We start from the raw sequence: 22,689 nt of genomic DNA, 5'->3' as shown, positions 1-22,689 counted from the left end.
TTATTACCCAGCACCATATCAATTCTTGATAGTGTGCAGTAAGTACTGGAGAAGCAAGAATACTGTCTTGCTTGAGGATGACGTGTTCGCCATAGATCATTTAACCCTATTTCGGAGACGAAGCCCTGCAAGCGCCCTATTTTGGTCACCAATGGGGGAGGAAATCTATCCATATGCGGATCCAGCGTTTCGTTGAAATCGCCTACTACTATCCATGGGACATCTGGCTTATCTAAGCAGAACGTCATCAGTTTGACCATTACTTCCAGTTTAAAGGGAGGGGGTATATAAATATTGGCTAAGATGCATTGACGCCCGCACAGCAGGCCGTATAAAAAAACAAATCTTCCCTCTTTATCAATAGAGGACTCCTTGCACAGAAAATACGTGCCTCTTTTAACAAGAACACTCACCCCTCTAGAGTATGATGTGTAAAAGGAGTGGTAGTATGCCGAAAACCTCCGGTTCCTTAACAATGGGGCTGTACTAGGGGTTAGATGTGTCTCTTGAAAAAAGAGCAGGCCAGGACCTCCCCTTTCTGTTTCCAGCAAAACTGCTGCCCTCTTTTTTGGATCTCCCAGTCCCCTCACATTCCATGATATGATGTGTACACTACCCATAGATGTTACTACTATCCAGATCGGACGGGACAAGGGAGAGGGAGAGGAGGGGGCCCGCCCTCCCACGACGGGCCCACCGCCCCGCCCCCCCCGATTCCGTTGTACCAGCTATACGTGCTCGAGGTGCCCCCCTTAACCCTGCTACCCATCCCTTCTCCCCCCCCCCTCTCGTCCCCCCACCCCCCCAACCCAACTAAACGACCCCTCCCCCCCCCTCCACCCATCAGGGCATCCCCTGGGGGTCACTATTGTGGCCCGACTTTCCATACTCACCGAAACCCTGGACACCCGTCCCCGCTCCCCCCTCTCACCCAAATTACCTGGGGACCCCTAGACTCCCCAGATTGCCTCGCCTCAACCCCCCTCAGCCACTCCACCTCCAATGCAGCGTAGGCCCGAGCTGGCCTAAAAAAGAAAAAAAAAAAAAAAAAGAAAAAAGGAGAAAGGGGGGATGGCAGAAAATATTCAATACCAGCCCCCCCGATACTTAACTATTAAGCATTACTAATAATATTTATACTATATTGTACCGTGCATACCATCTCCCTTTCTGACCCCCCTATACTAATCAGTGAAGAGTGTCCTTATAGTAACATACCTCATACAACCATGATAAACATTCACCGTTGCTACTAAATGGAGTTATTTCAAGTGCAAATATTATACAGTACTCTCTTACTTCAAAAAAAAAAAAAAAAGAAGAGAAAAAAAAGGGGGGTATTCAGTGACGACCCCTCGAAGACTTATGTGAAATTTGTAGTGATATTTACATTGTATTGTACTATTTATACCAACAATTATGCCAGCACCCTTGCTCACCCCTCTTTGCTAATAAGTGCTAAATAACATTATAATTGCGTGCCTCAGACTAGATCTAACTACCATAATAAATATTCCACATCTCTACTCAATAGAATTGTTTCTCGTGCAGATATTATACAATGCTCAAAAAAAAAAAAAAAAAAAAAAGAAGAAAAAGAAAATTGACGGGCACAGCCCTCCTGCCCCTCGCCTCCTCCCCACCACCCCCAAAAGGGGGAGGAGGGGAAGAGAAGAAGGGTCCCCAGGGAGCCGGCCCTGTTAGCCAGTCCTAGTGGTTACAAAATAGCTAGAAATCACTCTTATGTTCCTCCAGCCACTTTTCCACCTCCCATGGAGTGCCAAAAAAAAAAGTTGAGCCAAAAGCAGTTATTCGTAGCCGGGCAGGATACAACAGTGCATAGTTTAACTTGTATTTACGGAGGGTTCGCTTAATGGGGATAAACTCGGCTCTCTGTTTCTGTAGATCTGGTGAGAAGTCTGGGTAGAACGAAACCCTAGATCCTTTATAAAGGACATCATTCAGTTCCCTGGTCCTTCGTAGCAAAATAATACGATCATTATAATTCACAAGTCTCAATATCAGAGGTCTGGTACGGCCATCTGATGGATGCGGGCCTGCGGGAACTCTATGGGCCCTTTCAATAGCGAAGAGAGTGGTAAAAGGGGTATTGCCCAAAAGTTCCCTGAACCAGTTTTCCAGAAAATTTATAGGGTTGGGCCCCTCGCTTCCCTCTGGGAGGCCAATCAGACGGATGTTATTCCTACGGTTACTATTTTCCAACGCATCTAATTTTGCTGACTATATGGCCATTTGTTTCTGTAGCACATTTATTTTTTGCTGTAATGGGGAGAGATCGTCCTCAATCGTGCTTAGTCTTCCTTCCAGGACCGTGGTTCTTGCCATTGTGTTACTCAGTAGTTGGCCCATGGAGTGCAGTTCAGTTTTAATACTGCCTAACTGGTTATCAAGGCCCCCTATAGACACCTTGCATTCATTGACTGCCTGCAAAATATCGCGCAATGTGGGTTCATCATCCTCTAGCGGAGGGGATTCCACCGGAGCTATTATATTGTGCGCTATCTTGCTTACTACGGCAGCTGGATCATGCATCTTGCTTCCACTAGGTGATCGGCCTGGGTTGGATGCTAGTTGAGTGATGCTTCTCCTTTCCGTAGTGCCCCCCTGTATCTTTGTTTGCCCTGCTGACTGATGGGGCCCTTTCCTGGTAGGGGAAGTTGCATGGGCAAAGCGTTCCAATTTTGCTGCCGCAGTAGCAGATGCCTGGTTTGCTTTCTCTTTGGCTGCCCGGGTTTTTTGGTTCCCCTCACCAATCAGCCCGTCCTCATTGGCCCGCTTGCTAAGCATGGTAGAGAAGTGGCTAAGAGTAGTGGTGTTGGAAAATTGCGATAAAGTCGCCCCAAAAAGAAAAAAAAAAAAAAAAAAAAAAAAGAAGAAAAAAGGGAGAGGGGAAGGAAGGGTACAACCGAAAAAAAAAAAAAAAAAAAGGGGGGAAAGGAGGCTAGCTGACCACCAATGAGAAGGGTAGAGAACCAATAGAGGCGCAGTTCCAAACAGTCAGTTCCAAACAGTCAGCTTTTTTTTTCCTCCCCCTTTCTTTCCTCCCTTCTCTCTTGCTTACTTCTCCTTTCCTTCCTTCGCCTTCCCCTCCTCCCCCTTTCTTCCTCCCCCCCCTCCCCTAATTTGTCAATATGGTACAAGTCCGTGCGGTGAAGCAAACAATAGTGCAGTGGCCCCAAACCAAGGGGACAACAAGCTGACCATACAGATTTAGCGTGAAAACAGGATATTATTCCACCGACAGATTATCTGCTTCTTAGCGCTGTATTGAATTTGCGTAGTTGGTTAACACAGCTCGTCACGCTGTAGACACAGCCATACAGTCATATGAAGGGGAAAAAAAAAAAAAAAGGGGGGGGGGGGGAGAGCCGTTTCAATAAGCCCCGGAAGCACCGAGAGTCTAGCAGCCTCTATCTCCCAACAAGCAAGCTTAGTGGGTCAATGACACTGGACCAGTATATTTAAACGTTCATATGCCCATTCCCGGGTACTGCCCCTCCTCCTTGCTTGCCTCTCACCCCGCGGCTCACTCCCGCTTTACCGTTAGCCTAGGTAGATACCATAGGCTTCTTCGTGAATTACTACGGGCCGCCGCCTGGGTCTTCTTAATTCAAGCTGCTGTATCTGTTCTCAGAGCGTCTGCTGGGAGGGTTCCTTCGGGCTCCCGCGGGCTCCTTTAGATCGACTCGCTCCTAGTGGCGCTCCTAGTGACGCGTCACAGATGACACTGGGCTCACGCTGGTACGAGATCCCGCGAGAGCTAACGCCAAGTTCCGCTTGATGGTTTTCGACGAGCTCCAGAGTAAGGAAGCTGGGGCCGCTGTATTGAGCTCGGAGCCCGGCTGGGAACCCAGGCTAGGCGCCACTTCTGTTAACGGGGAAATTTCTTTACATAAAGGGAGAGTGAGGGGAGGCTAAGAGCGGGCGTCCAGCATTCGCACTCTCTCACTCACTCACTCCCGCATCCGGCCACGCCCCCCGTATGTGTTATTATTGTTTGATTTACTTTATGACATATCACAGCATGGTGGATGAGTAGTTGGCATTCTTGCTTTGTATTTTTTAATCGTTCTAATGTTTTTTTTAAATGGTGTTGCCTCAGAAGGGGGGTAGTCTTATACCACGAGTATTGCCCAAAACCTATGTTTTCACTTGAAAAATAGGGGGTCGTCTTATACGCCCAGTCGTCTTATACGCCGGCAAATACGGTATACACACATATACACACACACACGCTTTTTTTTTACTGTCAGCGCTTTTGTTTACATTCTGCTGTCAGCAGGGAATCCCCACTGACAGCAGGGAAGAGTCATCGCTGTCAGGATGCTGACTCTTTCACAACCCTGAGCTCAATGATCCCATTTAGCACCAGTAAGAATACAATTGCAAAATTTTTCATGTCCGGAAGGTTCAGTGTGCATTAAAATGTGAAAAAAAAAAACAAAAAAAAAAAAAAAAAAAACACATTAACCACTTTCAGACCGGACCATTTTGCTGACCAAAGCACTTTTTGTGATTCGGCACTGCGACGCTTTGACAATTGCGACGTGGCTCCCAAACAAAATTGATGTCTTTTTTTCCCCCACAAATAGAGCTTTCTTTTGGTGGTATTTGATCACCCCTGCGGTTTTTATTTTTTGCGCTATAAACAAACAAAAAAAACACTTTTTTTTTACTATAATAAATATCCCCCCAAAAAAACTTTTTCTCCTTCAGTTTAGGCAGATACGTATTCTTCTACATATTGTTGGTAAAAAAATAAAAAAATAAGCGATTATTGGTTTGCGCAAAAGTTATATAGTGTTTACAAAATAGGGGATAGTTTTATGGCACATATATATATATATATATATATATATATTTTTTTTTACTAGTAATGGCAGCGATTTTTATTGTGACTGCGACATTATGGTGGACACATCGGACATTTTTGGGACCATTGTCATTTATACAGCAATCACTGCTATACAAATGCACGGATTACTATGTAAATGACACTGGCAGAGAAGGGGTTAACCAGGGGGTGGCAGTGTAGGGGGTTAAGTGTGTCCTAAGGGTGTGTTGCCAACTGTGGGAGGCGTGGCTGTGTTTTACACATCACTGATCTCTGCTCCAATCACAGGGAGCAGAGATCAGTGTCACTGTTGCTAGGCAGAACAGGGAGATGCTTGTTTACTTAGCATCTCCTCGTTCTTAGTCTCTGTGAGACGATCGCGGGTATCCGCACAGCGATAGAGTCCGCGGGACCTGCGATCCGACTCACGGAAGTCCCAACCTGCGCGCACGTGATGGCACGGCGGCAAATTTAAAAAAGGGACGTACATTTGTCTGCCAGAATTGCCTACACACGATCAGAATTTAAACGATTGGATTTTGTTGTCGGAAAATTTTAGATCCAGCTCTCAAACTTTGTGTGTCGGAAATTCCGACTGAAAAAGTCAGATGGAGCCCACACACGATTGGATTTTCAGACGATCCGATCGCACATTTTCCGTTGGATAGTCGGACCGCGTGTACAGGGCATTAGAGTTATTTTAATCCAATACTCATTGAGTAATTAATGCTCAGTGAATGGAGCCCATAGTCTGTTACCACACCACAAAACAGCCCAAGTTATTCAAAGCAACATTCATTTAAATGTTTTTAAATATGTGATTGCACTAAAAGGATACAGACATACAACACGGCCATGAAGAAATGAGGGATGACACCGAGATGTGCCCGCTTCCTCTCCTTGGGCTCAGTAGCTGTCCAGTACAAAGCATCCAAAATGTCTTGTCCAAAAGAAGAAAAAAGGCGATCTGCGACCTGGAATAAAGACAGAGCACAATCTGTGAATACTGACGACGGCTATGACTGGAGCAGAAATAGGAACGTGTACCTATGAAGACTAACCAGATAAGACCACCTAAATATTTGATTTTAAATTTTACAGCAGGTAAAATAAGTATTTTTCTAGGTAAAATATTTTTTAAAAAGGTGTCATTGACATGAAATGATCCCCACCTGTCTGTAACCACCCATGCAATCCATGCATACAAGAAAAACAAATCATCTAAGTTCAGAAATTGGGTTATGTGTAATAAAATGGATTTGAGTAACCAGAGTGTCTCTCTACTTAGTCACCGACCTGATGTATACATCAGTAATTGACCGTTGGCCACAATGGACTGCATCCAATTCAGGCGATTGTGGCAGCAGCAACAGGACCTACTATCAGCAGATCTGAGATCACTATCAGCTGGCTCCCAAACATAGTGGTAATTGTGACCATTATCAAAGCACACGCAACAAAACTAGCTGATCGATACGGTGCCGACAGAGATCCTGTCCTTGAGTAACATCAGAGCTACTGATCGGTGTTATATCACTGTTACATGAGAGTTTACATTTTTGGGGTTTTATTCCCCACTAATAGGAGAACATGCTGCTTCTTTTTGGCTGCATCTTAGCACTAGCTTAAGCTTTAGTTGTGCTTTACAATGCCACAGTGTGTACTAAAATATAGTTAGGTTAAAGTGATAAAGGATTTTTTTTTTTTTTTCAACAAGCATGCTATACTTGCCTGCTCTGTGCAATGGTTTTGGCCAGATCAACCCTGGTCCTCCTCTTCACGGGTCCTCTGCCGATGCTCTGGGCTCCTCCATCGAGTGCCCCTATAGCAAGCCGCTTGCTTTGGGGGCATTTGTACATGCTTGCTCCGGAGACCTGCTTAGTATGTCCACTGACACACAGAACGGGGCTCAGTCTTGCACTTGACGCGCGCCCCCCCCCCCCCCCCCCCCCCCAATTCCTCCTCATTAGCTGCTGCTATCTATGTCTGGGCCAATGAGCAGGGAGAGAACCAAGAAAGCAGCTGCTCTACTGGACATTGCTGGATCGGTCTCAGGCAAGTATTAAGGGGACTTTTGGGAACTGAACACAGAAGGTTTTTTTACCTTCACACATAAAATAGGTAAAAAAAAACAGCCATTAGAGCCAATTCAATACCCTGTAATTGCACCTAGCTTCCCAAAAAAATCTTAGCGAGTGCCAAGAACGACCAGAAATCTTCCCATTTCATTGCAGAATGTGGCAGGGCTTAAACCAAAGGACCACACCTAATTGTACTGGGACTGCGGGATGATTGCACATTTCATGTTGTCCTTGACAAACAAAAAACAAGTTTGTGTGCCTCTGTAGGGCAACCTGCATTAAAGACCATATGAAGAGATTTTCAATTATTTGGCAAAATTAAATAAAACACAGATGAACTTGCCAATATGCTGCACAGTACACATGATAAACACCTCAGCTTCTAAACATGAAAGGTACCCTTGAAGTGATAAGCTTCAACAGAAATATTTTATACAACACCCCTGAGAATAGAAATAAAATGATAAAAGCAGTACCTACCTCAAGCATATTGTAGATAATATAAAGCTTGATGACGGACTGTCCTCTGATGAGGTGGTACATCATGGAGTAGTCCACATAGTGCATCATGAAGTAACATATCACTAGTATTACTCCCTTGAATATGTCACAGACCTGAGCTGGCTGCAGCAACCGACCATCACTGGAAAGGTAAGAATTCACAACCTTAGTCAAAATTTTAGTAAATGATTATTAACTAAATGTAAACTGGCAGAAACACATGGACTACACAGTACAACAACTTAAAAAAAAAAAAAAAAAAAAAAAACTGACAAGGGTTATAACACACTTTCACTCTATCCAAAATGGGTTGTGTTCCCATGAGAAACATCTATGATTTGTTTTCATTTTTTTCTGTAAAGATGAACACTTTAAAGCCACGTTCCCAGATACTGGACAATAGGTTATGAAAGAACATTTTTACCTTTACACAGTCACTAACAGATCTCCAGAGCCCATTTTGGGCTGGGCCTGGTTGCTGACATATTTGGAAGAGTAGGAGGGGGAGAGAATGGAGAGGGTTCTAGGATTACAAGGTAAATATAGTTACAGTTGGACATTTTATAATAGTGGTTGTAAAACCAGGTTTTTTTTTTATCTGAATGCATTCTCTGCATTAAAAGGTAAAAACAACAACAAAAACACCTTCCGTGTTCAGGTCCCCCTCCCTATATTTACTTGAACCTGATCTAGATCCAGTGATGTGCACAAGGGCAGTGGATCCCTCTACTCTCACCCTTCTCATTGGCTCAGAGACAGCAGTAGGAGCCATTGGCTGCTGTCAATCACAGCCAGTGAAAAGGAATCGGAGGGCGGGGTGGGGCTGAGCAACGCTCCCTGCGTCAATGGACACACAGAGTGGGGGTTTGGGAGTAAGCAAGCACACATGAGTACCTCTGGAGCAAGCAGAGGGGGACTCAGTGGGGGGTTAGGGGGAAGGAGCCAGAAGTGCTGCTGGGGGACCCGACAAGAGCAGGCTTCTCTGTACAAAACCATTGCACACAACAGGTAAATAAGTAAAAAAAAAAAAAAAAATAATAATCTGAACATTTACAATCTCTTTAACATCAAGATGGTTCATGCAGACTAAAGGGCTACTGCTAAACCCGAATTGTGCGGCTGAAATACATGTAAATAAAATTGAAAAAAAAAAAGCCTGCAGAGAAAAGTTGTAAAATATCTTCCATCTGACAGCTTTGCCCCTAAAATGGGAGATATTACAGCCCCCATTTGCAAGGTCTTGGGATACCCAGGATCCGTCTGGAGGTTCATGGTGACACCCTTTCCTAGCTGCCACGTTTTTCTTTCTAACCATTCTCCAAAGGGTTTTTACTTTATTTTTATGAATTTTTTTACAGATAATGAAGCAGCTTGTACATGGAAGTGGGGGGTTGGCCCACATACAGCCTGGCCATTACCCAGCATTGTGCAAACCGACAGGGCTCTGATTTTTCCAAACTGCTGCTCCTCCCGATCCAAGTCAGAGGCTTGCTGGGTAGACAATTGGAGAAGGCCAATTTCAATACAGATCCAGGTACAATAAAAACCTTAGTTTGAGAGCGTTTTGCAAGACAAGAACATTTTTTAAATACATTCCGACTTGATATGCAAGCGATGTCTTGATATACAAGTAGCGCCATGTCACAACCGAGTATAAAAGAAGAGAGGCACCTCTAATATGGTAGCAATATGGTTACATTTAATGAAGGTACAATATTTAGCAACTCACATGGTTGATGATTAAAACAGGCACATCTAAGTATTCAGGAATCCGGGGTAAAGCTGTCCACAAAGACCATCCTCCGCACCACCATCGACATCATCTCTTCCACGCTGCGCTCCATAATCGCTTCAAGCCTCCCTTTCAAATCGCTCTACTGCAGGGTAGTCTTCCCGGTCACGACTGCAGACTGACAGCAGTGAGAGCCGGCAGCGTAGAGGATGGTCTTCGTGGACAGCTTTACCCCGGATGTCTGCATACTTGGATGTGTCTGTTTTAATCATCAACCATGTGAGTTACTAAATGTTGGACCTTCATTAAATGTGACCATATTGCTACACTTAAAAGGCACCTCTCTTCTCTTTTATACTCTGTGGCTTCAAATCCCCCTGTGGAGGCTTCCATTTGTGGATGGACATTTTATGGTTACATGACCTATCACATTACTTTAATCTTTTTTTTTATGGACTATAAACTGAAGGACTTATGAATAAATGGTTGTGGAACGAATCATCTGATTTTCCATTGTTTCTTATGGGGAAATTCGCTTTGATATATGAGTGTTTTGGATTACAAGCATGCTTCTGGAATGAATTATGCTCGCAATCCAATGTTTTACTGTACTTTAGTTTTATCTAAAAATACTATTACTTTACATTTTTTAACTGAATTAGACTAAATTTGTTATATACACATCTTTGAATATGGGTAAAAACAAAATACAAAGTTTCCATCAGCTTCATTCATGTACATTACCTGTAAGGATTAGCTCCGGCGTTTTCGCACACCCCATGTACAGAGCCCGCCAGGAAGTCAACACTGCGCTAATCAAAGGGAGTGAGACATTTCCCGATCCCTGCAGCCGTGCATCGGGACAATGTCTGACTGCCTATGATTAGCGATTAGACTTCCTGGCGGGCTCTGCACATGGGCTGTGCAAACTCATCCTTAATTACCAGTCATAGAGCCAGGCAGCAGCACAGCAATACACCAGCTGATAACACTCAAGCATCCACACCCAGTCTAGCAAGTGTCAGGTATCTCCCCATGAAAAGCCACAGAAAGGCATGGATAGCAATTACTATCCATGCCTTTCTGTGGCTTTTCATGGGGAGCCATATTTTGCAGATGAATTGGATGCGAGCTGGTCCTATTAAAAAAGCTATATATACACACATACAAAATTTTCACTTGGATTGAGATTTGGTTGATCCATAAACAGGTGGTCTATGCTGAAAGACCCATGAAGGGGCACACCAGATGAGAGGTCTCGCTGATTACTATATGCCTGGTGGTCACTTGGTGGCCGATGCAATCTGGTGAGCATTTTGATATACCACTTCGAGTGAAGCACTTAAAAGTAAAGTACTTGAAGCACTTTATTTGAAGCATCTAGCACTTTAATTTCACATGGTGACTGGAAACACATAGAAGAATCACCAATCTATGTCTCACAGCAATGTTTTTATATATATATATATATATATTTATTACACACACACATTTTTGTTTGATTGCGTATTCACATATATTTAGTTTAATTGCATTGCACTACTGCTGCGCCCTTTATGATTTTTTGTTTATTCGTTTTCACTAATTTTAGGAGCAGCATCAGTTGATCATAACAGATGAAAAACGAACTCTGGACTGCCGCACTCTTCAGAAAAAACACCTTTCTTTATTGAAGGATCACATCACAGCCCAACAAGCACAGCAAACAAAGAAAATCGCATTTTTTGTTTGCTGTGCTTGTTGGGTTGTGATGTGATCCTTCAATAAAGAAAGGTGGTTTTTCTGAAGAGTGCGGCAGTCCAGAGTTCGTTTTTCATCTGTTGCTATTGGTAATCGCCAGCACCTGTGGCTTCAGAGCCAAGAGAACAGTTCACAGTCTATGTGTGTGCTCCTGGAGCGGTGAAATCTTCTTTCCATCAGTTGATAATGGTGTATGATAAATCCAATTGGCGCCGCACCCATCTTCCTTTGCATCATTTCCTGAATGGTGCCTATGCAGAGCTGCCAACCTCCTGTGTTCAGAATGCAGCAGGGCAGCTGCTCAGCATGGGCAGCTGCTCAGTGGAGGTGACTAGAGTAGTAGTCTACTGTCTACTTCCAGGGGCATCAGTCAGGTATGGTATATACAGAATTATATTGGTCCAAGTTGGACCAATGTAACAAAGTAACCATTCCTGGAAGTTATATTTGGGCAAACAGAGCCTTGGAAAGTAGCATTTCCAGATTTGAATAGATTGGGGAAGAATTTGGATTCCTGTTTTACCAAAATCTAGTGCTCGGTTAGAGAGATTTCTCCTCACTTAGGCTGCATTCACACCTGAGCGTTTCAAAGTTGTGTGTTTTTACCATGTTTTTTTGCCACGTTTTTTTTGCCACGTTTTGCCGTTATTTTGTACAGGTCAAAACGGTCACCAATGTAAAAAGCAAAAAATGCTCCAAAAAAGCGTATGCTCTTTTGTGAGCCTAAGGCATTTATCAGGCGTTTTGCTTCAGGTGACAAAACGCTTGTTTTACAAGCTGAAAATGGTCTGGTGTGAATGCAGAGGCTCATTTGTAGTGGGCAGCAGATTTATCTGTTCTCCGTAATACTTTTCAGTACTACTGCTGTATGCAGGCTGAAGTATTCTTCTACGGAGCTCTCCATGCTTAACAATGATTGAATAAATGTTAGGTATGCACCATTTAGGCTTTTTATCAGATCAAAAAATGTCCTACTGAACAGTTTTACACTGCTGTATCTTCTGTGGTCTCTTCCATCTTGTAGTAAAACCTATACTAGCTAGTGCTCTTTGGGTAGAAACTTTGGAAATAAAATTGCTATTTTAAAACTGTCTCGCTATCTGGATGTTGTGTTAATGGATGCAGAAATTACCACAAAAGTGTTTACAAGAAGAAAAAAGAAAAAAGAAAAAATTGACGCAAAGATACATTTATCCTCACATTATATCTTATAATATTAATATTGTACCTTATTTGTGATTTGGAAGGAATAACCTGTGAACCTCTCTCTCAGGACCATAGGTTTCTCTCGGCAGATACCTGTATGGATCCTTGAAGAGCTTTCCCTGCACTTCTTTAGCCTTCCTTCCCAATGTTGCGGTGATACTTCACGCTGCTTATTGCCGTGCATCACTATGATAATTCGGCAGCTTAAGCAGGCTGGGACTTTTCTCCAGCAGTGGTGAATTATTACCATGATGCACGCAAAAAAGGTGAACAATAATACGGCATTAACACAGTTTATTATACAGACATAAATCTAAAGCTTTCAGAAAATCTGAATACAGCTTCAAGGATAGTGACATAGAGCCATCTAGTGTTCTTCTTTGAAAACACGTTTGACCAAAAAAGAAGACTTCATTCGATTGAGAACGTCAATTTAAACATTCAGGCTCCTCCATCACTGAGCAACAATAATTAGCTTAATTTTGAACAATAGTTAGAATTTTAATTATCAGAAAAGAAGGAAAAAACATGAAATACACAAAATTCTGTAAGTACTTTAGCATATCCACACAAGTTTGCAATATCACAAAAATAATAAAAACACCCATCAGAAAACGATAGTTAAGTGCAATTACACAAAACATCTGCCGGAAAAGAGGACTACCAGGTATAGGATGACAAGCAAACAGTGGGCATTGGAAGAAATGGGGCAAGGACTGCATGGGAGTATAAAGCCATCAGAGCACAATATAGGGACACTTGTAAGAATAGAACCAAAAAGCCTAATGCCGTGTACACACGGCCGGACTTTGACAGACTAGGTCCGAAGGTCTTCCCGATGGACTTTCAGCGGACTTTCCGAACGAACGGACTTGGCCACACACACACACACACACACACTCATACCAAAGTCAGACGGATTCGACAGTGATGACGCATGACCGGACTAGAATAAGGAAGTTCATAGCCAGTAGCTGCCCTAGTATACAGACAAACAGATTTTTCAACCGGACTCGAGTCCGTCGGAAAGATTTGAAACATGTTCTAAATCTAAAGTCCGTCTGATTTTGACAGCAAAGGTCCGATGAAGCCCACACATGATCGAATTGTCTGAGATTCGTTCTATCGGACCTTTGCTGATGAAAAGTCCGGCCGTGTGTACACAGCCCAAGTTGCCTAGCGGAACAATTTTCCCCACAGTGCTATAAAGGCTATATATAATATTGCATTAAACAGTCCTCAGAAGTCTTACGTCCGTTAGGGTGGGGCTGACAGATTGTTCAATGCTCACAATCCAATTCCCAAAGGAGGGAACCAGCTGTCAATCTAAGTGCTCCCAGTTGAAGAAATGTATTAGGAAGGTTCATTTAAAGCCCAACCTCATGTTTTAGTGAACTTTAAATAGTTAGTTTGGACCAAGCTGTGCTGTGTTCTGCTTCCAGAACAAAATGGAGTCGGGCTGAGTGCCGTTTAGCCATTCATAGGACGTTTTTCATTTTCTGAAAGAATACTAGGCCTCCTCTGATTGGCTGAGGTGGGGAGGCAGGCAAATAACATGATCTCCGACTCAGCCAAGGGAAGCCTTGCATTCATTAAAGTAGCAGTAAAAAGCCTTGAAGAAAATCGGCCCCCCTGCAGGCTTAAGTCATAATGCACTAGTATGCACCAACAGATTTACCTACATACAGAGCCCTCCAATGCTGCGCTATCATGGCTCTCCCTGGTCCCCAGCACTTTCATCTTCACCTGGTCTTCCTTACAGGTTTTTTTTTATCTTTGGCTGCTTGCATTGCTGGGCCAAGGTGACATCACTCCTATGCATGCGCACTGGATTTACATTAGTTTGACACACAGAGTGGGTTATAAATGTGCAGCTCAGATCACATTACTCGCTGGCGGGGGGCTAGGGGGACATTTATGACAGAAGAGACCTCTAGGGTCTCTTCTGTTACAAAACTCCTGCCTGTCAGTGGTTTTTGGAATTTACTACCACTTCCATTTTACTTACAATTTACTAGCACTTTAAGAAAATACAAAGCTTCCTGTGAATGGCTAAGCAGCATTTAGCCAGACTGGATTTGGTCACTGGGATGGGAAGTCTGTCTCGATACATGAACACAGCGCTGTATACTATACAGTATCGCTCGAGTACACCCTCACATTTTTTGTATGCATTTTATCTTTTCATGTGACAACACTGAAGAAATGACACACTGGTACAGTAGAGCTGGGCAATTTTCTCAAAAAAAAAAAAAAATCTGATTTAAAAACAAACAAACAAAAAAAACCACTTGATTCACAGAGTTTTTTGATGGACACCCCACTGGTCCTGAAAATCTTCAGACAGGAGTTTTTAGGCGAGGCCACAGCTTCGGCTTAGTTTGCGGCCTCGCCTAAAAACTCCTGCCCGCAGCACCTCAGGACCGGCGCGGTGTCAGCGCCAGTCCTGGTGAAAAAACAAACAAAAAAAAAAAAACAAAAAAAAAAAAATGATTTGCTGAAATGTTTAATCGATTTGACCTCTCAACTCGATTCAAGATTTAAAATCAATTTTTTTTCCCCAGCGTACAGCTTGTATAATAGGGTAAATTTGTTGTCCCCTTAAAATAACGCAACACACAGCCATTAATATCTAAACTGCTGGCAAAAAAAGTGAGTACACCCCTAAGTGAAAACGTCCAAATTAGGCCCCAAGTGTCAATATTTTGTGTGGCCACCATGATTTTCCAGCACTGCCTTAACCCCCTTGGGCAACAAAACTTCACAGGTTGCCACTGGAGTCCTCTTCCACTCTAACATCCACCAGCTACGTGATGTTGTCATGGAAGAGACCTTTCTCTCCACCTTCTGTTTGAGGATGCCCCACAGATTCTCAGTAGGGTTTAGGCCTGGAGAAATTATTGGCCAGTTGAGTGCATGTGTGCAATGGATCTTAAGTGTGCTATACAGCAGGTTTGAACTCCGCCTCCACCATCGCTGTGCCCTGCTTTGCCTTCTTTTTATAACAGTACATAGCACATGGTTTCCCCACGGTGCAGTATGGGAAGCTGATGCGATAAGGCTCGCTTTCACTGAGCCGTGCACATCCTGGCCTGCCAGTGAAGTGTCTGGCAGTCCGAGACTTCTGGGTCCACCCACTGCAGTGAGCAGCAGCATGATTTTGCCTTTACTAAAAACTACAGAGGGGATTGTACAAGATTGTTGGCTGAGGGAATAGAGGGCATAACCAACTGTTGTGAAGAGAATATGAGGGGGACTCTTCACAGAACAAAAAAGGCTGGATATCTGACAGGCAAGAGAACTGTGAACTCTAATGCCGCGTACACACTATCTGAATTCTTGTCGGAAAAAGCTCCGACGGTTTTCCTGTCAGAATTCTGCTCAAACTGTCTTGCCTACACATGGTCACACCAAATTCCAATCGCCAAGAACGTGGTGACGTACAACACGTATGATGGGACTAGAAAAAGGAAGTTCAATAACTAGTAGCCAATAGCTTCCATCTCGTAGTTGAATCTGAGCATGAGTTTTTGCGTGTCGAAATCGGAATTTCTGATAGAAAGTTTTTCCATTGGGAAAATTGAGAACATGCGATTGGTCTTTTGCTGGCCGAAATTCAGATCGTGTGTACACGGCATAAGACCCTTTTCACACTGGGGCATTTTTTCAGGCGCTAAAAATAGCAGCTGTAAAGCACCTGAAAAATGCCTCCCCTGCAGCCCCAGTTTGAAAGTGCTTTCACACGGGGTGGTGCGCTTGCAGAATGTTAGAAAAAGTCCTGCAAGCAGCATCTTTGGGGCTGTGCAGGAAAGCTGTATATACCGCTCCTCTACTGCCCCTGCCCATTGAAATGAATGGGCAGTGTGGCTGAAGCGCCTGCGAAGCGCTTCGGCAGCAGCATATTTAACCCTTTCTTTGGCTGCTAGCGGGGGGTAAAAAGGGCCCCACTATAGGCGCTTTACCACTAATGCGGCCCACTGGCAGTGTGAAAGGGGTCTTAGAACAACAGATAATTTACAGAGATATGGAAGGACGTGTACAAATATGTAACAAAACTTCTGCCCGGAGTTCTCTTTAAGTACTCAGATTGCACAAAAGGAAGGACTAAGGAAGAGAAGAGGCAGCAATCATGTGAGTAAGTGCTCATGCACACGGACGTTTTAAAAAACTGGCTGCAAAGCTAGCTCGGACGCCTGGAAAAATCGGCGTTAAAAAACGTGATTTTTACCGCGTTTTGCATTGGCGTTTTTGCACGTTCGTTAGCGTTAAGTAGCGTTTTTAAAGAAACACATCTCTTGGCTATAGCACTCAGAAAACAAAGAAAATATGTTGCGCGTTTTTGCGCGTTTTCCCGCGATTCGCGTTTTTACAGCTCTAGCTCCGCGCAACGGAAAGCACTGGTCCTGGGTTTTTTTTACAGCTTAAAAACGCCTATGCCATTTGCAGCTCAAAAATGCCTAGGTGGGCATGAAGCCATAGACTAACATGGACAGGCCTTTTTAAGCTGCAAAAAACGCTCAAAAAAGCAGCTGTAAAAACGTCCGTGTGCATGAGGCCTTATGCTGCCACATTCAGCTTAAAAGTTCATGAGTTTGAAAATATAAACATTAAAAAAAAAAAAAAAAAAAAAAAAAAAAGATGATTCCTGTTTTGCAGTCCTTGAGACAACCTTTTTTTTTTATCAGATAGGAAGTGAAGGAATTCTGTTTTGGACGGAGTCCAGCCACACTCGGTCCAAAACGAAAAAAAGTTTTGTCTACAGATAAAGGAATGTTTTTCAGCATCACACAGATACAATGGGAATGTTCAGTCTTAGATATTTTAGGCCTCATTCAAACCATGGTGCAGACTGCAGAGACGTCAGTTTTTCTGCATGTGTTCTGCAAGAGCACAAAAAACATGGTTCTTCATTGCCCCATTCAGAGCACGACGTGCAGATTTTTTTTCTGCAAGGTGTATGCCGTTTCCTGCACAGGGAAAAAAAACTAAAAAACTGACGCGACATCAACATGGGTGTGAACAGGGCACATAACTGACACGCATGAAAAGCGTACATTATAATGTAGACACACTGGAGTGTCGACCTGTCCTGTGTCCCTATTTTAGTGTACTCAGGAGGAACATGTCCATCGTCCAGCTCCGCTGTCTGCAGCCTGTCAAAGTGGAAGTACGGCCGGGTGAGGCTGAACGCTGTACAGCGTGGTACTCACGTTTCAGGCCCTATGCATTCAGGGATGACTGCCCGGAAGGCAGGTCGTCTTCTACCCACTGATATGCACATTCAGCTTTAAGAGCTGGTTTTATTATACATGAGACAAGACACAACAGCAGATATAACATATGCTTACATTACATGGCGGTGTTATTTCACATGTCGCAATCACTAGAATAGGTGTTATTATAAGGGATCAGCTACAAAGCCAGTGTCTGCCATAACACAAGCAAAACCATTCCACATATTGCTTCGCTCCGACACAGATGCAGCCATTTGATATTCCGTGCAGAAACTGAACAATGGTGGAGCCAGAACAGATTGTTTTACCCATCTTAGAAAAAACAGTGCTGATGTAATAACGCTCACATATAAATGGACATAAATTAATAATAAAATGTCAGTGAATATAAAAGCAATCAGCTATAATAAATGATTCTCTTACAAGGCTGCCAACTCATCCGATTAATTGCTGATGTATAGAAGTTATGCAGACCATGTGGTTCATTAGATTTAGACAATGCTTTACCTACATTCAATTAACAAGAGAACCTATGTAATTCAGTAATTAAAAGGGAAGAACTGGCATCTTTGCCCTTTTATCCCTGTAACCTCATTCACTATACACGAGTCTATAAAAATGCTTTGAAATTATAAAGATACCATAAAAAGAATCCACATGGCTACAATTTATAAAATAAAAGGACAGATTGCTGAAGCTTGTCACAGGCCATTAGTGGCAAATAATAGGACAGCCTCAAATGGTTTGCGGTGACTGCGCCAAGTAGCGGTGAACATTACAGCAGTCTCCGGCTTTTCAAATGTTCCCCTTGTCCTCAACCAAGTGTATTTATGATCAAAATGTAAAATCATTTATTAATTTCCACATTGTAGAGCTGGACAATTATTTGTTTACATTTTTTTTTTAAATATTGTGATCTCAATTCAACCCCCCCCCCTCCCCCCACAATCCTAATCCGACATTTCCACAATTCTATGTAACAAGTGCAGAGCCATTCTCTGCTCAGGGGTGTAAAAATAAAATAATATCAACATTGCTCAAAGTGATAATTATATAAACATTGTATCATTTGGTTCTTTTAGATCACAGGGATGAACTTCTGTTTTTTTTTTTCTTTTTTTTTTTTTTAAACAGAGACCCTGGAGAATAAAACAGCGGTTGCTGCAATGTTTTATGTCACACTGTATTTGTGCAGCAGTCTTTCAAACGCATCTCTTAGGGGAAAAATACACTTTAATGAATTAAAAAAAAAAAAAAAAAAAAAGTAAAGTTAGCCCAATTTTTTTGTATAATGTGAAAGATGTTACGCTGCGAGAATAGTGAATAGAGTCTTTATTCTTAAAAAAAAAAAAAAAAAAATTGCGATTTTCATTTTAGCCAGAATTGTGCAGCTTTACCACATTGTATTCATTTCTACTCTACTGAAAGATCTTGACATTTGTAAACTTACTTTGTGAAGATCCCCATACATATTTACTATCCACTATGCCCTGTGAGTACGCACTGCTGTGTCACACATTTCACAGACCCTGCCTCCTGAACTACAGAAGTGCTGAGAGGGGGTGGAGTCAATACAGCAATCACTGCTTGCAATCAGAAAGAGACCATAGGATATGTAGTTCTTCTGTAATTAATGAGCAGAGGAGAAGCTGCAAAGCATGCAGGGAATTCAGGAAAATGTGGGAAGACATAGCCAGCAGAAATGCAGAATGTGCAAGATGGAGGGAGATTGTTAACCCCAAAAAAACAAAAATTTTAAGCCAAAGGATGTTGTTCCCTTAAAGCATGTTATACAGCACAGTGCTTGTGCTGTGTATTTTGGGCTCCTGTATCACCTGGAATACCTGGCTGATCCTGCCTTTCTATATAGAGGAAATTAGCGATCTATATTCCTCCATGCCGCCGCTGAATGCTTGCAGGAGTGAGAGGAAGAGAATCGAGCATTCAGCGGCAGCATGGAGGAATATAGAAAGATCATTTCCTCTATATGCAGCCCCCCTGCCGATTCTCCTATCGGATCCAGCTTCTTTTACTACCCCCCCCCCCCCCACAGTTAACCTTATGCTCCCTGCCCCCCCCTCCCCCCAGTGCTCTCCTCCTCCACCACACTCTCCAGCCCCCCCCCCCAGCTCTCCCCATCCTAGTGCTCTCAGCTCCCCCCAGTGCTCTCCCCACCCCTGTTCTTTCCCCACTATTCTCCACCCTTGTTCTCCCCCGCCCCGGTGCTCTCCACCCTTGCTCCCCCCCCCCCCCCCCGGTGCTCTCCACCCTTGTTCTCCCCCGCCCCCCGGTGCTCTCCACCCTTGTTCTCCCCCGCCCCCCGGTGCTCTCCACCCTTGTTCTCCCCCCCCCCCTGGTGCTCTCCACCCTTGTTCTCCCCCCCCCCCCGGTGCTCTCCACCCTTGTTCTCCCCCCCCCCCCCGGTGCTCTCCACCCTTGTTCTCCCCCCCCCCCCCGGTGCTCTCCACCCTTGTTCTCCCCCCCCCCCCCCCGGTGCTCTCCACCCTTGTTCTCCCCCCCCCCCCGGTGCTCTCCACCCTTGTTCTCCCCCCCCCGGTGCTCTCCACCCTTGTTCTCCCCCCCCCCGGTGCTCTCCACCCTTGTTCTCCCCCCCCCCCCGGTGCTCTCCACCCTTGTTCTCCCCCCCCCCGGTGCTCTCCACCCTTGTTCTCCCCCCCCCCCCGGTGCTCTCCACCCTTGTTCTCCCCCCCCCCCCCGGTGCTCTCCACCCTTGTTCTCCCCCCCCCCGGTGCTCTCCACCCTTGTTCCCCCCCCCCCCCGGTGCTCTCCACCCTTGTTCTCCCCCCCCCCCCGGTGCTCTCCACCCTTGTTCTCCCCCCCCCCCCGGTGCTCTCCACCCTTGTTCTCCCCCCCCCCCGGTGCTCTCCACCCTTGTTCTCCCCCCCCCCCGGTGCTCTCCACCCTTGTTCTCCCCCCCCCCCCCGGTGCTCTCCACCCTTGTTCTCCCCCCCCCCCGGTGCTCTCCACCCTTGTTCTCCCCCCCCGGTGCTCTCCACCCTTGTTCTCCCCCCCCCCGGTGCTCTCCACCCTTGTTCTCCCCCCCCCCGGTGCTCTCCACCCTTGTTCTCCCCCCCCCGGTGCTCTCCACCCTTGTTCTCCCCCCCCCCGGTGCTCTCCACCCTTGTTCTCCCCCCCCCCGGTGCTCTCCACCCTTGTTCTCCCCCCCCCCGGTGCTCTCCACCCTTGTTCTCCCCCCCCCCGGTGCTCTCCACCCTTGTTCTCCCCCCCCCCGGTGCTCTCCACCCTTGTTCTCCCCCCCCCCGGTGCTCTCCACCCTTGTTCTCCCCCCCCCGGTGCTCTCCACCCTTGTCCCCCCCCCCCCGGTGCTCTCCACCCTTGTCCCCCCCCCCGGGTGCTCTCCACCCTTGTTCCCCCCCCCCCCCCCCGGGTGCTCTCCACCCTTGTCCCCCCCCCCCCCCCCCCGGGTGCTCTCCACCCTTGTCCCCCCCCCCCCCGGGTGCTCTCCACCCTTGTCCCCCCCCCCCCCCGGGTGCTCTCCACCCTTGTCCCCCCCCCCCCCCCCGGGTGCTCTCCACCCTTGTCCCCCCCCCCCCCGGGTGCTCTCCACCCTTGTCCCCCCCCCCCCCCCCCGGGTGCTCTCCACCCTTGTCCCCCCCCCCCCCGGGTGCTCTCCACCCTTGTCCCCCCCCCCCCCCGGGTGCTCTCCACCCTTGTTCCCCCCCCCCCCCCCCCAGGTGCTCTCCACCCTTGTTCCCCCCCCCCCCCCCAGGTGCTCTCCACCCTTGTTAGCTGGTTCCTTTTCAGGGGTTTCCACATACAGGGCTGCCACCAGGGAGAAACTGAAACCAGATTTCCAGACACTATAATGCAAACACAAAGAGGGGTGCCTCTGGGTGCAGATTTTCTTTAAAAGTACAAATTTATTATGCTGTTAAAATTTTTTTACATTTTATTTTAACAGCATAATAATAAATTTGTACTTTTAAAGAAAATCTGCACCCAGAGGCGCCCCTCTGTGTTTGCCCATGCTCCCCACCCCTGTTTTTCTGCCCCCCCCCCCGTGCTCTTCGCCACCCCACACTTAGCCCCTCTAGTGCTCTCAACCTACCGTACCCTCCACCCCTGTTCTTTTTGGCCCCCCTAGTGCTCTCAAGTCCCCCCCCCAGCGCTCTCTGCACCACACCCCTGTGATCTCCACTCCCCTCTGCTCTTTGCCCCAACCCATGTGTTCTCCAACCCCGCCAGTACTCTCTGCTCCCCCTTCTCCAGCTCCCACCCAGTTCTCTCCACTTCCCCAGGACCAGAGAACAGGCTGACTGGGGCCGGAAAATGAGGACGGCTTAAGGTGCAGGTGGCCAGGAACCACTCCATCTCACAGCAAACAGATCCTCTGGAAGGAGCACCGTCCCCATCCAAAACGAGAACAGACCCTGCCTGCTGCTGGCCATCATGGATATCCTGCTGGCATGCAAGGTACCATACTAAGCATCAACAACACACCATCCAACAGACAGGGACTGCAGACTGGCATGGGGCACAGGAGGGGCTGCAATGATGGGCACAGCAAGGCTGCATTCACGGGCGGAGTAAAGTTGCATTTGGTGGGCACTGAGGCTGCATTTGATGGGCACTGGTGAGGCTGCACTGAGCTCTTGCATCAAGTCTGCAGTCTGACCATCTCCTGTAGCATGTCTGCAGTCTGAGGGAGTCTGGAGAGGAGTCAAGAGTGGGAGCGCCGCCAGGAGGGGGGTCATGGGAGAAGTCAGACTTGTGTGGACTGTGGAGAGGAGACTATAGGATAAAACCAGAGCCACCAAGCTGGAGCAGACTGACTGAGCCTTGCACAGTGCACCTGAGAGGAGGTCAGTGACAGTGCCGCCAGGCCAGTCGGGGGGGGGGGGGGGGCACTGATGTAAGAGGGAGTGAATATGATAATGTAAGTGGACACTGATATAAAGCATCTCCCCCTTATATTAGTAACCCACCCCCCTTACCTTAGAGTATTCTTTCTGTGGAAGGTGGTCCCCCCCCCCCTTTCCGAGTTCCTGGGGTCCCCCTTGATGATTGACCACTTTTAACTGGAATATTATATATATATATATATATATATATATATATATATATATATATATATATATATATATATATATATATATATATATATATATATATATATATATATATAAAGCCCTATGTGATTTCATATCTATATGTAACTCTTCATCAAATGTGCTTTAAAATGTATGGTAATGACTATGCTGTTGGGCTGGTATAATAATGCTGTGGGGCTGGTATGAAATTTTTTCCAGGGCTGGTTTTTATTCCCCAGTCCGGCCCTGCTCCAGGCTCTCTCCTCCC

General features: G+C 45.7%; 1 protein-coding gene across 1 annotated transcript in view; it reads right to left on the bottom strand.

Moving 5' to 3' along the window:
* TAPT1 (transmembrane anterior posterior transformation 1) overlaps nucleotides 1–22,689 on the bottom strand; it is a 125,328-nt gene that overhangs the window by 50,606 nt on the left and 52,033 nt on the right. The window contains exons 4-5 of the mRNA XM_077477742.1: nucleotides 7,417–7,579; nucleotides 5,694–5,829 (exon numbers count right to left, since the gene is read on the bottom strand). Coding sequence (XP_077333868.1) covers nucleotides 5,694–5,829; nucleotides 7,417–7,579 — 299 coding nt within the window. The remainder of the gene's footprint in view (nucleotides 1–5,693; nucleotides 5,830–7,416; nucleotides 7,580–22,689) is intronic.

The sequence above is a fragment of the Lithobates pipiens genome, unplaced genomic scaffold, assembly GCF_037356315.1.
Source record: "Lithobates pipiens isolate NorthernLeopardFrog02 unplaced genomic scaffold, aLitPip1_a1.2 Scaffold_13, whole genome shotgun sequence".
Taxonomy (NCBI): domain Eukaryota; kingdom Metazoa; phylum Chordata; class Amphibia; order Anura; family Ranidae; genus Lithobates; species Lithobates pipiens.
Note: the sequence above shows the minus strand (reverse complement) of the source record. Positions and strands in the feature narration are given on the sequence as shown.